Raw genomic sequence first — 17,332 nt, 5'->3', positions numbered from 1 at the left:
AAGCACTTTTTCTTCTCGGAATAGGAACTGAAACTGATTTTTCAGTTTGGTAGCCAGAGGAACTGTGTGTGTGATCTGATCTTGACTGGGATCTGAAGTCTGTGATCTTGACCTCTCACTGTTACATTATTTGGGAAAAAGTATCCTGTACCTGAGGTATCCACTGGTATACTGTTGAACGGTTGAGAGTTCTGGCAAGTGTGTGCGTTCTAGGCTGAGATGGTTGCTCCCCTGTCTACTTCCCTTTGGAGGGACCGACCTTCATTGATTCTTGACTTCAAGTAAGACAATTCCTTTCTATGTTCTAAAGGATATCCTTGTTGGTTTTGCTTGTTTTGGTGTTGGTGTTTTTTTTTCTAGGTTTGCTTTTAAGTCTTTTGGGAAGTTATTCCGGGTGGAAACAAGAAGATAATGTTTTGATTATGTCAGTTCTACTGTCTGATGTGCAGGACCAAACTTTGGTTTCTCAGCATTAGCTTGAATGTAGCTTGCTTTGACTTAAATCTCTTGGAATCCAACATAGGCATTTAAATGAGATCAAGACTAAAAAATTTCAGTGGGTATGGGACAGCATTAGCCATGGAAGCCTGAGAAGAGGCTTTACTTCAGATGACCTGATAAGGTTTCTATTTGAGCCATCAGCCTTAGGCTGGCTGACTTAGATCTGGAACAGCTAAATGTAGCCAGATTCTGCTGTTCACCAGTATGTCTCAAGTCTCATTTATGTGTGAAGCCAGTCCCGCTTTGGATTCAAAAAACTTTTCAAAAGGTGAAATAATTCATACTGTTTTTGCAGTAACAGGGCTATCAAAAAAAGTTGCTCTTTCCATCATCGATACTTCTAGGCCTGGTTGTTTTTTAATAGTGACTGGAAGAATACAGAATGCTCTGTCTCTGTTCTTGAGTTATGCTACATGTATCAGTGTTACAGCTGTGCTAACCTGGGGTATAAATGTGATGATTTCATTACTTCAGCGTTGTTGAACTTTGTTTTCCATAGACCTGGATTCACATTAAGGCTTCAGTCTTTGAATGTCTTCTGAATTTGAATTCTTCCACCAGACTTCTGCATTCCACAGTTCTCTAAAATACGGGCAGGAGACAACAGGATCAGGCTGTCACTTCTCTAAATTTGTAACGCAGACTGTGGTCATATTTGTTACTCAAGCAGGATGAAACCGTATTGCTTAAAAATGGCATTTTTTTGCAGCTTTCTTGTGCGGCTTCTTCAGCACAGAGTGCTACGTGGTTGGTGCAGGACAGTCAGTCTGAATGTGTTTAGACAGATCTTTCTGTGAGACCATACTGAAGCAGTTAAGAGTTGGGATCCCTTTACTTTGCCCTTGAGGTGGTAATAAGCAGTGATACTTTGTTATGGTAGTTTACTCTCTTGTGCTTTCGCAGCTAGCTAAATTCATGGGAATGGTGGGCGTAGGAGCTCCTTGGTAGAAATGAAGTTGCATGCCATTAACCTGTCTTAACATTATTTTGAAATTTAAAGTATTATGATGATCTGTAAATCATTTCCTCCTTCATGAAAGGCACAGTACACAGAAAAGGCTAATGAGGAATCTGCTGGGGTGTATATAGAATGTAACTGCTGAATCAGGTCAGTGTTACGCTTTTGGGAAGGCGTTTCTAGATAAGAAGGCATTTTGATGGAAAGAAAGGAATAGGGCAGAAGTTCAAATTCCAAGTCTAGAACTTTTAAGATGAGAATGATGTCAAATCCCTTGTGATGAGTTAGTGTTTTATTGGCACTTTAAGAAGGCAGTTCCCAGAATCCTGTATGAAGTGAAGCTGCAATACCTTTGAACCCAAATTTGTCTTGCTGCAGTTACGGGTTTTGCAGTACAGCACTTAGGATTAAAAAGCTGATCTTCTGTGAGGCACTGGTACGGTAGGAATGTGTTTACAAATAATGTTGGAAAAAACTGGTGTTGTTTCTTAACATACTTCTATGATTTTAGGGAGCTCCATTCTTAACCTCTTGAGTATGTGAGAATCCCAGAGTACGTTGTTACCACAGCAGAGTAGGTTTGGTTTTGTGGCATATGTCCTTACTCATGTGTAACCAGAATCCTTTCTATAAAAGAAAAATCGGTTCGTGCTTCTAGGTAGGGCTTTAGGTAATGCATGTGAATGATGAGTTGTATTTTGAGGTATGCTATGATCATCTGTCTCCTTGTATTTGCATTTTTCTGAGATTTGGTATTATAGGTAGCTCACTTGGAAGGCTGTATGTACTGAGGTATTTCAGTTATTTCAGAAGTGACTTTGAGAAACTCAGATAGAAGCTGTTCTAGAAGTCAGCTGTATTAGAAAATTACATATATTTCTTGATTGTTCCATGCTGTAAGTTGAAGCTGAGGTGAGGTTCAAGCATGCCACTGTCCCGGTGGAACCCTGCCAGCAGCTGGTGTATTCTGTAGTCGCCTTTTCCCAGTGTGACTAAAATGGCAAGGAAACAGGTGAAGCAAAAACTGAAATTTACCTGTATTTTAATGGTGGATTGGCATGATGTGAAGAAATGGAAGAAGGCACAACAAATCAGGATTTGCTGGGTTGGCAATCAAACCAAATGTCAGTGGGATGTATTTGACTCAGTTCTCATAGCCTCATGCATTGCTTGATGAGCAATGGAGCAGTTAGTATGACAGTTAACAGGTGTTTGTCTCCATTCTGATGTGGTATCAAAACATCTATTGAAAGCCTTCTGAGAAGGATGGTAATTTTTTTAAACACCACTTAGTGTGTTGAATCCAAAATTGAATATAGTAGAAATTAGCCGTGGATTTAGAAATAATAATACAAAGGCTCCATATGCTTCAGTTGAATACAGACAGAATCGGGCTGTCTACAGGTGCAAAATGAGGTGGCACTGCATCAGTTCACATTTGCTTTTAGACAGGTTAGTTATAAGTAGGTGCAGGGGTTAATTTGGAGATGAGCCGTACTATGTGCCTTAGGGAGTTTTAACTCTTAAAAATTGAAATTGAGTAGCCTGAATTAAGTGATTGGAATTCATAATTTCCTGGTTAATAATTTCTGTGAAGGTTAAAGCAGTGTATTCTGTGGGTATGTGCCATGTGATGTTTTCTGTAAAACAAATGGTTAAATTGGTGGCTAAAAACAGGGCTGGTAAATGACTCCCTTGGAATAGTGTTTAAAATATATAAATGGAAAATGATTTGTGCTTACACAAATGTGTTTCCTTCTCTAATTAGAAGAAAAACCTCAACAGGGATGTCTTTGCAATTTAGAATATGTGGATACTATAAGAAGCAGTCAGTTCATTTCTTGGAAGTGGAGTGTTCTTAGTTAGCTGCAGCATAACTTGACGTTCCTTCTGTATCTCTGAAGATAAGTAAACGCCCTCCCCCTCTCAAATATTGGGGTAGAGGGGAATAGGAAAGAGAGCATCTTGCTCATGTAGTTATCCTTGTCTTAAGCAGTCACAGAATTGTAGGGGTTGGGAGAGACCTAGATATCAAGTCCACACCCAACATGGCCAAACCAAGTGAACTTCTCTGGAAATCCTGATGTATACCTTAGTGAAGATTGGGAAGGTAGTGCACAGACTGTCACAACTAGACATGATCTGAAAGTTATTTTTGTGTCTGTTTACTAATATCTACAGAATTCTGGATGTTTTTCCTGCACAGACCTTTTTTTAGTCTGTGAATCTGCAAGATCCTGAATAACTTGATCATTTTAGTAGTAGTTTTCTTGCATCTCTTAGCTAGATTGTCACTCACCTTGAGCAGAAAGGAATTTACAAAAATATTTTGCCCAGACTCTTGAGCTAAGCAGAGAGGCAAAATCTGAGTGTAAATTGAAGCTAGTATAAGGTCTGTGTAACAGGAGAGCTGCAGGTTTGTCCCGGCCCTGTGGCTAGAGCTAGGATGAGTATGCTGTGGCTTTGTAGTATGCCAGTTCAGGTAATTACAGAAACTGAGAAACAATCACTGTCTCTTTAAGGTTTTTGTTGTGGGGTGTTGGTTTGTGTTTTTTTTTTGGGGGGGGGGGGGGGGTTTAGGGGGAGGTAACCATGCGTCTGGCGTTGTTTTCTTGTTTTTCATAGACTGAACTGGTGCACTTAAGGATGAGTTAAGCAAAAGAATGAAAAGGGGCAGGACTGAAGCAGCCCGCTTTCACTGCAAATTGCTGGGGGAATCAGGAATCACAGCTGTCAGAGGCTGCTTCTTTCTGCAGTTTGCAGTTCAGGGAACCTAGACCCGGACTGCTGCTGAAAGCAACTATTTCACCCTTTCCCCGTCTCTTTTCTACCTCACTCTGTGTGCTGACACAAGTTTTTGTGTGGCCAAATTATGGACCAGACCTGCTGAGGAAGGAGGGAGGTGGTTATTGTGGTCATAGAGTTGGCTTAGGGCTGTTGAAGAGTACAGTAAGTTGGGAGAAGTTTGATTTCATTGGTGTGTGCAAATACCTAGAAGCTTCACCAAGGAAATGAGCGCATTGAACTGCAGCAGAGTGCAGTGTATGTTCTCATGGCCAGAAACTTAATTTTGTTAATATTTTCTACCTAAAAGTCTTTCTAAACTCAGTAGAAAACAAATACAAACTTGGCTTGGTAATACCTTTGCTTAAGCAGGCTCACTTCACTCTTAGATTTTAATATTAGTCCTAAAAGGTGGTGATGGATTGCAGTTGAATGTGTACCTAGTACACAGCTGTGTTCAGAAGTAAGCATTATTTTAATAGCAATATTAGTAAGAGTTCTCTACATTTGTTGGTGGTATTAATATTGGAGACTGAGTTGAGGAGAAATAGCATATTTGGTCAAAATTGGTATTGTATTTGAAGCTGGCTTTGCAGATTTACACAATTTAGGAAAGGATTTTAAAGGGTCCTAGGGAAGGGCAGCAAGAACCTATAAAATGAATTGATATGTTGTAATAAACCAGTTACTAACATACATACTGTTGCAGCAGAAACTTGTTAACCAGGATAGAACAGTTGTAGGAGCCTGCAAAGGTCTTCCAAGTGTGATCTCTTCAGTGTTAACCAAAAGTGAAAGCACATTCTTGAGGGCATTGCTGAAATGCATCTTGAGCAGTGATAGGCTTGGGGCATCAACCACCCCTCTAGGAAGCCTGAGTTGCTCTGAAAATTACGTGGATATACGTTGCCCTGTGATACAGAGTAGAGTTGTTTGTGTAACTTCATGCATTTCTTTTGTTAAATTACTGAGGAGTAAAAGAAAGAAATACTAAGTCTAAAATAAAATAATTAGTATAAACTAACATAATGAAGTGAAATATGTAACATTTATGGAACCGTTGCTTTGTCACAGTTACAGCATCAGACAGTGAATCTGATGTCCCCATCTTCTTATTGGCTAAAGTACTTGGTGGGGGTGAGGTGGGCTTTGTCTTGGGCTTGAAAATTCAACAGATCCAGGTTTCCGTAAGCAAGTGCTGAAAGAAAAAGGAATGCAGGTCAGACATCCAGGATGAATACTGGTGTGCTAATAGAAGTTTGGCTGAGGTAGAAACAATCTTCCTCAACTCCCACTCGTACATCTGCAGTTTGGGCAGTCAGGAGTAGAATATTGGACAAGGTGATGTGTGCTTTTTTATGCTCTTAATCAGGTCCTGTTAAGCAGCTGCATTTGGACTTGTCTGTTTCTCAGTGGTGTAAGGGTAATTACTGGTATAATTCTTACTTGGAGCATTAAAACCGTGTTAAGTGTTTCAAATGCTACCTTCTTTTGATGTCAAATATACTCAGTAAAAAGAAATAACATGTCTGAAATAAAAGATTTTTTTAATACTGGTGCATTTGTTTTTGTAGTGCTTTTTTCCAGGTTCAAATGGCTTTTCTTTTATGTGCATGTATCACTAAAGCATATTGTCTTTTTTTTTCCCCCAGGTTATGCAATGGTCTCTGCAAGATGGCATGTTCTTGAGTTGGAGCTTTTTAAGGCAAGCATATGCTGGTACTTCAACTTTACTAAGTGGACTATAATTTCTTCTCTCACAACAACTACTTAAGCAGACAAAATTGCAAAGATCTGCCCTGTGTCGAGTATGACAGCCACGACTCGTGGCTCTCCGGTAGGAGGCAATGATAGCCAGGGCCAGGCTCCTGATGGACAGTCCCAGCCTCCCCTCCAGCAGAATCAGGTATGATACTAACAATCACGTTACCTAGAAATACGAAGCTTAGTTCTTTAGAACAGTGTTTCTGTGAGTTTGTATAGTGCTAGACATGTCTAATTAAATTAGCTCTTTTTTTGTTTTTGAGAGTACAAAAGGAATTTAAGGGATGAGGACAGTGCTTTTGGCAAGGTAGATAGTGTTAGGGAACACCGTGTTGCAAAAATGCTCCCTTTTCAGGCAGTGACATAGTTCTTTAAAGCATATTTATTTGGAATATGAAGTCGTCTTGGAATGATATCAGAAGCTTCCTCAGAGCTGTGTTGTGTCTGCCACGCATTGGTAAAACTACTCTGTGACTTCAGTTTATGCTCAGTTCTGCAAGAGCACTTTGCGGATCAAGGAGCTTATGGGGGTGGATATCTTCTCTTCAACATCTTCTGCTGAGTCCGTGTTCATTGTACTGAATGACAAAGCATGTTTCTTTTGAACACAGTATCCTGTTTTCAGAGAAGAGTAAAAACTTTCAGATGTACAACATCATAATCCAATGGCTCTTTTTTATCAGGAAAAAAAAGCAAATAGAGAAGACGCATTTAAACACTGTAGCCCAAACCAGTTAATAGAAAAACCCCACCTTTCCATTTAATACTGTATTCAGATGATGTTTATTAAATATCGTGAGTTTTAATATTTATTATCTTTGATAATCAGTTGTTCTTTGGTACATGTGTGATGGGTAACCATGGTTGGCAGGTAAGCCCCCACCCTGTCACTTGCTCCCCCGCCCTCTGTGGAACTGGGGGAGAAAACTGGAAAGGAAAAACAAGGAAAACGCAGATTAAGATGAGAACATTTCAATAAGTGAAGGAGTGGGAAGCGGGAAGTGTTACAAAAGTAGTCACTCACCAGTAGCTGACAGCTGCCCAGCTAGTCTCCGGGCATTGGCTGCCTTGGAAAGAAAGTTCCCTTTGCCTATTCTTATTTCTAAGTGTGATGCTGTATGGTAGGGAATATCTTTTCTCACTTAAGGTCAGCCATTCCAGCTGTGTTCCTTCCCAGCCTCTTGCACACCCATAGTCTACTCACTGTGGGGGCACAGTGACAAGCAGAAGGCTTGACAATGTGTAAGTGATGTTCAGCGATATCTAAAACATTAGTGTGTTATTGATAATCAAAATGGGCTTAACTGACTGTGTGCTTGTAGTTGGCTAGTAGTCAGCTGTAGTACTGTTTTACTCGTTTTAAACTTTCAGAAAATGTTTTCATGATCCTTTTTTTCTGTGCCGTTGCTGAAATTTTTCTACGTATAATATTTATCTTCAGGAGGTACATAAAAACAGAGCATCCGCATAGTTTTTATTTTCATCTTCTAGGTAGGTGGTCTGCTGAAAATAAGTCTCTTACAAAAAAACAATTTCCTCTCTGGGAAAGTACCTTAATTTCTAAACTGTTCAGATAGAAAGTGTATAGCACATTTGGTGTCTTACTATTTTTGCAAATAGATCTAAAATAAAATTATTTTATTACATATTATCTGTGGTGACAAATGAACAGTTCAAGCGAGTATTTGAAATGTAATCTGAATGAAAGAGCCAAAATAAGTGGCACACAAGTGTAGACAGTATTTCAAGTATTTTCCATACCGTTTTTAGACATCTTCACCTGATTCTTCAAATGAGAACTCTCCAGCTACCCCGCCTGATGAGCAGGGCCAAGGAGATGCTCCACCTCAGCTTGAAGATGAGGAGCCTGCATTTCCACACACAGACCTGGCAAAGTTGGATGACATGATCAACAGGTACTTTCACACTTTCTTTTGGAAAGTGGAGTTTTCATCAGGGCCTTTAAAAAAATGCATATTTTTACCTTTCCTTAAAAAGGAACAAAGATTCCTCATTTTTAAGAAGCACAATTGAGATACATGGTTTTGTTTTATTTTTGAATATAGGCCTCGATGGGTTGTTCCTGTGTTGCCGAAGGGGGAATTAGAAGTTCTTCTAGAAGCTGCTATTGACCTGAGTAAAAAAGGTAAGCTGAAAAGGCAATGAATGATTATTGGACCGGCTGACAAGTGATAGGACATGAGGAAACATTCTCTGTTGGACCACATGACAAAGGGTCTCAGGTTGTGCCGGAGTAGGTTTATATTAGTTATTGGGAAGAATTTCTTCACAGAGGGGGAAAGGGCCACCCAGGGAAGTGGTTGAGTCTCTGTCTCTGGCGGTATTCAAGGCACGCGTATGTGGCACTGAGGGATGTGGTTCAGTGACAGGACTTGATGGGTCAGGTGGATGGTTGGACTTGATGATCTTGAATGTCTTCTCCAACCTAGATGATTCTACAACTTGCCGTGTAAACTTTTTGGTTGTGAGGATTTTTTGAGTCCCCAGTTGAGACTTAAAAGTTCTTAGTTATTTCTGTTACAGCCCTGGTCCTGAAGATTCTGTATCACTGAGTGGTATGCAAAACCTTCATAAATCAGTAACTTGAATAAATTATCAGTGTATGTAGAAAGTAGGTGCCTTATATACAGTATGAGTAGAAAGGTTGAAGAAGCTCACAGCAATAAAAAATCTTATCATTCCTGTCTTACCTGTTTACTCTGTTTACTTTGATATCAGACCTAGGGGGTTTGGTCTTGATAACAGATACTAAAACTCAAAGAATTTTAGTTTTTATGTGTTTTTTTGTTTGTTTTTGTGTTATTTTAACTGAGTTGCTAATCTAGATTTCCAAATGTTTTGGCATGCATTTTTTAATTCAACTTTGGCATATACTTGCTTTTGAGAATATTAGAAGAAAGTTAGAATATTAAGCAGAGTAATAATAGTTCTACCATATTTTTTGCTGTGGCTAACTTGCTTGGAACTAGGACAGTTCCCTGTCAGGATTATGTTTGTATTCGCTAAATTGACGAATTTGTCATATATTTGTAATATTGTTCTTGTCCCAGTATGTGAGTGATACCTAAAGTTAGATAAAAATACTTCTCTAGTGTACCTATACTTACCAGCCAGTTGTGTTTTAAATATAGTGACATACAAAGTGCCTGTTCCTTCTGTGACATAGTTAGACAGGGATGACTTCACTTCTATAATGATAAAGGTTATACTTAGGCAGTTTCAAGAATAAAAAGCTGGCTATGGTCATGAAATTTAGAGTTACCCCAATTTGCTCTCTGTCTCTTCTTTCTCTGGAGAAACAAAAGCTGGGTTGCACTAATGTGATCCAAAATAGGATAAAGATGCCCTGTTGCTAACACTGATTTATCAGGTGGAGTTGCATTTTTAATTGACTTTCTTTGCATGTAGCTAGATCTGGCAGGAATTTTAATTAGACTGTAGAATTTTTTAAGAGATCACACCTGTTCAGGAACTAAAGAAATTCACCCTTCTGTGTGTCTAGGCTGTTGAAGCAGTGCAGTGGAAAGAAATTTTCTGCTTATGATTTATGGGAGAGGAGATGTATGTGCTGCCAGCTGTTAAGTCATATTTAAAAAATAAAACACAAAAACATGTCAGTGCAATGCAATGAAGTAATATGAGTAGAATGAGATTTTTGGCTACTCTTAACATCGCTGTTCTTCTCAAAAGCATCAGAGATAGCCGAAAGTTCTCAAACAAAGAGTCTTCTCTTTTTCTTTTTTTCCTTCTTAAAGCTGTGACAAACAGTGGGAATCCACGCATATTCTTTATGTGAAAAGTGCTTCTGCATTGCTATTTAATTGTTCCTCTTGCCCTCTGCATGAATTTCTTTGTGTTGACATATACGAGGACTATTGGCAAGAGAGAAAACAAGGAAAGCTATTAGAAATAGTTGCTCTTTAACTGTTATCTTCGTAGTTAAATCCTAGATTCTGTACTTACCTGCTATTTGAAGTTACACAGTGACTGACTTTGTCCTTCTCTGTTTGTTTTTTAATATACTTTTAGTGTTCAATGTCTGTGGTAGGGTGCTCATTTGCTGTAACGGACACTGCTTCTCTAGTTTAGAACTAGACTGACACTCTTTGTTTCAAGAAGTAATAAAAATAATTATATAAACTTCCTAAGAACTTGAAAACGTGTTCTGTAACCTCACTAAGATCTGAAATTGGACACCTTGATACCCATCTGTGAGCATTTTTCTTAACCCGGTTTCTGTTTCTGAAGAAAACTGTCAGGAAAAATTGAAAAGTAACCAGCTGATCGAACATTTTTTATCGCAGTCTGTAACTCATTAGATCCCACTACTTCATTTTACTGTATTTATTTCGATTAAGCACCTTTTTCTAGTGGTTGGAGCTATTAAGTAACTTTTATTCCTCATGTTGTCAGCAGCCATTGGCATTAGCTTTCTGGAGGCACTCTGGAGTAATTCATTTCTTTGTGACCCTGTCTTTAAAAGAAAATGGCTGTGTTCTCTTGAAATTGTTTCAGGAACTGAAATTAAAAGGAACTGAACAGAATTGAAAGTATTCATAAAAACGCAATTTCATCATTGCCACATTCAAGTACAATGAGCATATTTGGCAGAGTAGCATGAATCCTGCCTAGATTGTGACTTGCATTATTCCTGACTGATGTTTGTTTATGGAAAATTATCTTTTTGTGTGTTGGCATCAATGGATTATTCTTCATTAAGCAAGCCATAAGACTATCAAGTGATAGTCTGGAGTTACTTTTTGAAAAATAGCACTGAACAAAAATGACGTTTATCTTCACGTAATTCTGGAACATTTGTAAACTGTTTTGAATAAAATTTGCTCCGGAAATAAATGTCATGATTATTTGGATGCTAGAAATTTATAAGGGAAAAAAAATTGTTCCTCTGTTGTTATTTAATAGGCTAAAATATTCTCTGTTCTTTCTTCTAATATTCCCTCAGCAGCTCTGTACTGCTTTGTTCTTTGTAATGCTTACGTTCAGTTTTTAACATGCTGCCAAAACTTTGCTGTGCAGCACACAGAAATAAGATACAAGGCAACTTTACAATTCAGAGCTTATTCAAATTGGAATAAAATTTCACCACACAGCGTAAGCCTTCAATTTTGATTCCAAATCTTTGTTTCTGATGGGTCACAAAGAGGGAAATAGTAGAGAGGCAGGTCCTCCAGCCTCAAAAGTATTTTAAAAAAATAATTTTTATCTGGATGAATGTCTGCGTTTCTGTGGGATCACCCTTGAGTTCATTACTGAAACTATATCCTGCATTTTCTTAGAATATGTATTTTAAGCCATCTTTCTTAGACAAGGATAACGGATTTGTGCCCGTATGTTCCAGAACTTACCCAGTATTGTTGGGCTGGAACCAATTAAGCAAAATGATCAGCAGATTCAGTGGTGCTTTGGTGTAGAAGGACTCAAGTATTCCTGCTGATTAAGAGTTCTTGAAGGTCTGCAAGAATCTGAGTGTGATGTGTATCCACTGCATCTGTGAACAAGTGTGTGTTCCTCAGAGCTCACTGACTCCAGGTCACTGATCTGCAAGGTCTGACTGTGTCCTTGTCAGGCTACTGAAAGGTTTCTATGCTGCACTGCCTGAGGCTCCAGGTCTAGTGGGGGCTTCACGTTGCCATAACAATGCATGGAGCCAGCTTAGACCTGTGGTTCCGGCTACAAAGTTGTTTAATCCAGAGTCCTGGAGAGGAGCTGAGTGACTTTGCATGGGGTTTTGATGCTCCAGGTTTTCCTCCTCTAATCCCCCTAGTTACAGCTTCCATATACTGTATATCACACACCACCTTATTTCATACTCACTTTTTTCTCACTGCATAATCTGTTTTCACAATCTTTCTCTAAATTAGCTCAAAGCTGCATGCATGCACTTCTCAGTCATTTTTTTTCTTATCCTTCTCTGCCCCCAGAATTTGGAGAAGGGGCAAAAAAGGCTACTTGTGGTCTTACCTCAGAGTTACTGATAATACTGAATCTGGCAGGGTTGTGGTTAATGGTTCTGTGTCAGGGTGGAGGCCGGTCACAAGCGGTGTCTCCCAAGGCTCAGTCTTGGGACTGGTGCTCTTCGGCAAGTTTATCAATGACATAGACGATGGAATTGAGTGTACCCTCAGCAATTTTGCAGATGACACCAAGCTGAGCAGCGCAGTCGATACATTGGAAGGAAGGGAAGCCATGCAGAGGGACCTGGACAGGCTGGAGAAGTGGGCCCACAAGAACGTAATGAGATTCAATAAGGCCAAATGCAGGGTGCTGCACTTGGGCCGGGGCAATCCCAGGTATTTGTACAGACTGGGGCAAGAACTCCTCGAGAGCAGCCCTGCAGAGAGGGACTTGGGGGTCCTGATGGACGAGAAGCTGGACATGAGCCAGCAGTGTGCACTCGCAGCCCAGAAGGCCAACTATGTTCTGGGCTGCATTAAAAGAGGAGCGGCCAGCAGGGAGAGGGAGGTGGTGGTCCCCCTCTACTTGGCTCTTGTGAGGCCCCATCTGGAGTACTGTGTCCAGGCCTGGGGCCCCCAGCACAAGAAGGACGTGGAGCTCTTGGAAAGAGTTCAGAGGAGGGCGACCAAGATGATCAGAGGGCTGGAGCACCTCTCCTATGAGGAAAGGTTGAGGGAACTGGGCTTGTTTAGTTTGGAGAAGAGAAGGCTCCGGGGAGACCTCATTGTGGCCTTTCAATACTTGAAGGGAGCGTATAAACAGGAGGGGGAACAATTGTTCACGAGTGGATAGCGATAGGACAAGGGGGAATGGTTTTAAACTGAGACAGGGGAGATGTAGGTTAGATATTAGAAGGAAGTTTTTCACACAGGGGGTGGTGGCGCACTGGCACAGGTTGCTCAGGGAGGTTGTGGATGCCCCGTCCCTGGAGGCATTCAAGGCCAGGCTGGATGTGGCTCTGGGCAGCCTGGTCTAGTGGTTGGCAACCCTGCACTCAGCAGGGGTTTGAGACCCGATGATCTTTGAGGTCCTTTTCAACCCAGGCCATTCTATGATTCTGTGATTCAAGCAGTAGATGCCAAGTAATTACTGGTTCTCTTCTCGGTATCTTTGAATTGCTGAGTGCTTCCTCTCCCACTCTACTCTGTCTTCTAGGACTCCTGTCACCCTGCTTTTGATGATACTCCTGTCCTTGTAGATACCCAGCCTTGGTTCCTTCCACGAGTACCATATGTTATTTCAAGAGTTTGGAGCACTGTAAGAGGAGGTAGAAGGTGATTATGTGTCTGGGAGTCATACAAGTTCTGAGATTCTCCATCTTTCCTCTTTTTCCAAGTTCAGTGAAGCACAGAAAGGACAATACATCTTTGAAACATAGTCTGTTTTGGTGTTCTTTGAACCTGGTTTGAAAAGTCTTGTTGATTGAAGCTGGCGCACCACTGTGGGAGGAGATGGTGCTTGAAAGTTTTAGAGAGATGTTAGTGCTCTACTGGTACTCAAGGGAGCATTAAAATGACTTGAGGGCATGCTTTAAATTTGTGTTCAAGAACTAAGTTATTAGTTTTGAAAGGAGCATTTCCTCTGGGTCACACTGAATGGATTGGGTGGTTTCTCTTGTCCTCTTCTTTGTGTAGGGTGAATTTGTAAAATTTACACCCTTGAGTTTGTGAAATTCTTTGTTTACCGCAAATGCCAAAGTTTTAGGCAGCGTCCATCTCTTGTGTTCTCTTTTTGTCATTTTGTCATTGTGGTTTATGGCCTTTCATTAGTGGTCTTAATACTTCATAGTGTAGGGGTATCAGCCATCCAGACTGTGAGCTACATAGGAAGTTAATGTGGAGTTTTTGATACTTGGCTACACAGTGTGTGTCATATACCTCTGGGTGTGGTAAAAGAGAGGGTGCTGGCAGAGGTCTCAACATGGCTTTCCAAAGATTCTTGTTCTACTCAAGCTGCTTGAGAGCTGCACCCTCCATAAACATATAGGTTGACAAGCACTGTTCTAAGAGTTTGGGAAGTTTTTGTGGGATGTAATAACATGCAGGACAGATATTTTTGAAAGGAACTTCTGTTATACAGTTATTTGTGACTATGAAGACCTTTACTTTGATAAGCCAAATCAGTCCTTCAAAGCCAGTGGAACTTCGCTGTCAGGAAGTATCATTAATAAGTTAAGGGTGGAGGAGGAGAAAAAGAAGACAGCAATTCTTGTGAATCTGGGAGCTGTGAGTTTATTGAATGCTAAAATTACCTGATTGAATGTTAAACTTGTTCTGTAGAGAAACTGTGCAGGCCACAGTTTTCTTTCTTTAACGTGCCCAGAGGCTTTTCTTGTTTGCAGTGTGTACTCATACATATTGGCTATATTCTCCTGTTGACTCTTAGTCCTATTTTGGTCTTTGTAATTGAACTTTTGAAAGGGAGATACAGTTTTATACTGGGTTCTAAACGACTTGAGCATTTTAAATAACTAAAAGAAAAGTATGGAGGACTTGTACTTAATTTTAAACTTCCTGCATGTTGGATTGGAAAGGTTTATGGCAATGCTGGCATCTAGTTGCACTGGGTTCTGGCAGCAGACCTACAAGAAACCCTACTTCAAGTGATAGTGGCAGAAGAAAGTATTCATGTTTAATTCTGCAGGTTGTGTCTGGGAAGTTGAACAAGTCTTATCCTTTCTCCTCTATGCTCACTGAATTTTACTGATACATAAAGAACCCAGAGGCCACAGCTGGAGTACTAGGCCCCTCAGTACAAGAAAGACCTAGACATACTGGTAAGGCCTCCGTGGATGGCTACCAAGATTATAAAGGGACTGGAGCACCTCTCCTGCGAGGAGAGGCTGAGAGAGTTTGGGCTGTTTAGCCTGAAGAAAAGAAGGCTTGGGGAAATCTTTTCAGTGTATATAAGTACCTGAAGGGAAGGTACAAAGAAGCTTGAGCCAGCAGCTTTTCCGTGGTGCCCAGGACAAGAGGTACTGGGCACAGACTGGAAGACAGGAGGCTCCATCTGAACACCAGGAAGCACTTGTGCACTGTGCAGGTGACGGAGCACTGGCATAGACTGCCCAGAGAGGCTGAGGGGTGTCCTCCTTGAAGATCTTCAAAAGCTGCCTGGGCATCCTGCTTTGGGTGTCCCTGCTGGAGGAGGGATTGGGCCCTGTGACCTCCAGAGCTCCCTTCCAACTCCAGCCGTGCTGTGATTCTGTGAAACGCGTGTGTTATGGAGGAGTAAAAAGTAAAGACCATTCTTACTTTTGCTATTATACCTCTAGTGTTACAAGCACGACAAAAACTGTTGTTTTTAAAATAATTGAAAAACTAACTAGAGGAGAGTGCAGTTGTTGAAGCATCATTACTAGAAAATCAATTCATCATTTATTTTGTACATTTAAGCTTATATGTTTGACTCCATATAAGGCATCCCTTTTAAAAATAATTCTGAAAATCTGATCACCAAACCTTTGTCTAAATCACTACTTTCACTGTTTGTAGGTGCATGTAACAACTAATGAAATTACATATACAATAATTGTGTGTTTCTTTTTTATTTTAAAATAGGCCTTGATGTCAAAAGTGAAGCATGCCAGCGATTTTTTCGAGATGGGTTGACAATATCTTTCACGAAAATCCTTACTGATGAGGCAGTGAGTGGCTGGAAGTTTGAAATCCATGTGAGTTTGTTTTTTTTTTTTTTTTTGAAAAACAAGTAATTTTAAAACAAGAACGGGGACTGCATTTGTGATGTGAGGAGACTGCAGAGACTGAATGTCATTTTCAGAAATGATCACAGTAGAGAAATTGGAGAGTTCTCACATGTGGCTTTTGAGTGGAAAAATAATATTTCTGTCATTATATTTTCATCTTATTGTCTCTGGTGTTTTTGGAAGGAAATAAAGTGCAAGGGATGATGCTGACAGAAACTGAACTTTGTATGTTCAGTAAGGCAACTCCTGTTCAGTGGACTGTTTCTGAATAGATGTCTAGAGACCTCCTTATTTTTGTGTCCATCCTGGGATGAGAAGGCTTGCTTTTTTAGTAAAAGCTGTTAGCAGCCTACTAAATTCTGAATGTTTGTGGCAGCTATTTTAATATTCAAAGCTATCTCTTGGGCAGGTGGTCATGTGCTATACAAGAAACTGCGAAGATCTTGATAAGCAAATTCTGTGAGAGAAATGGCTGAAAGAGGGAAAAGTTGATAGTTTATTGGTGATTCATAAGTGTCTCAAATGAAAATACTTGGGTCTTTTTTTGTAAATTTTTAGCTGGATGCAGTTAGAAGTTTTTTCAAAGCCTTTATTGGAAGAGGTACAAAGTTTGAAGTACAGTGTTGTAAAACTCTTATGCAACTCTGCTTACTAGTTGCAAATGGTTCAGAGTTTATAGACTGTATTGGAATAGTCACCTGCCATATTGTTGTGGTTTTTTTCTCAATAGAGATGTATTATTAACAACACTCATCGACTAGTAGAACTCTGTGTGGCCAAGCTGTCCCAAGATTGGTTTCCCCTTCTTGAACTTCTTGCCATGGCCTTAAATCCTCACTGCAAATTCCATCTATACAATGGTACACGTCCCTCTGAAACAGTTCCTGCAGGAGTCCAGCTCGCTGAAGATGAACTTTATGCACGTCCTCCTGACCCACGCTCACCAAAGGTATGACAGCTTCTTCAGAACTGTAGAACTGAATATATTTATTTACCTGGTGTTACATAACTATGCAGTAGCCATAGAGAAGTGTTTCTGGGGGAGCATAGTGGGAAATACTTGGGTTTTTTTTTGTATATCACCAAAAAAATTTTGCTGGTTTCCACCTCCAATCATTATTTAATGTACATTTGTCCTTATAACTCTTTCAGTCTTTGGTCCACAGTTGAACTGTATTGTGTTTCTGTGATAAACTGGCATAACTAATGCAATGCCATTCCTACTGTGTTGCTAAGCTTGTTTGTATTTGCCAGGTGATGGATGAGGCTGTATTTTAAGGAGGGGATTATGTAATAATGTAGGAGTCTTCCTTTTTTTTTTTATATAGATCCCAAGCATAGTTTTGTTCTGTTTTTTTTTCCTTGTTGTTTTGTTTGTTTTTCTGAACTGATGGTTCAGGTTAGTGATCTGTTTCACGCCCTGGGTCTGGATTTTTCAGAATTGTGTTCCAAGCGGCATTGGTACAAATGCAGGAGCTAACTGAATTATTTTTGTTGCTTTCTGCTTTTTTTTTTTTTAATAGAACTGCTAGCTGTTGATATGTGAGAACAGAAGATAAAGAACTCTGTGTCCTTGGACTTCCTTACATGGCTAGTCTTATAAATAAGGATGTTATTTTGCG

The 17,332-nt window shown here is 40.0% G+C and overlaps 1 protein-coding gene across 2 annotated transcripts in view; it reads left to right on the top strand.

Annotated features, from left to right (window-relative positions):
• USP9X (ubiquitin specific peptidase 9, X-linked) overlaps window positions 1-17,332 on the top strand; it is a 98,649-nt gene that overhangs the window by 18,127 nt on the left and 63,190 nt on the right. For both annotated transcript variants that reach the window (XM_021407605.1, XM_021407596.1), the window contains exons 2-6: window positions 5,896-6,149; window positions 7,778-7,923; window positions 8,074-8,153; window positions 15,565-15,677; window positions 16,441-16,659. In XM_021407605.1, coding sequence (XP_021263280.1) covers window positions 6,054-6,149; window positions 7,778-7,923; window positions 8,074-8,153; window positions 15,565-15,677; window positions 16,441-16,659 — 654 coding nt within the window. In that variant the 5' untranslated portion in view covers window positions 5,896-6,053. The remainder of the gene's footprint in view (window positions 1-5,895; window positions 6,150-7,777; window positions 7,924-8,073; window positions 8,154-15,564; window positions 15,678-16,440; window positions 16,660-17,332) is intronic.

The sequence above is a fragment of the Numida meleagris genome, chromosome 1 (assembly GCF_002078875.1).
Source record: "Numida meleagris isolate 19003 breed g44 Domestic line chromosome 1, NumMel1.0, whole genome shotgun sequence".
In the NCBI taxonomy this organism is placed as follows: domain Eukaryota; kingdom Metazoa; phylum Chordata; class Aves; order Galliformes; family Numididae; genus Numida; species Numida meleagris.
The sequence above is the reverse complement of the archived record's forward strand: the minus strand, read 5'-3'. Positions and strand labels throughout refer to the sequence as shown.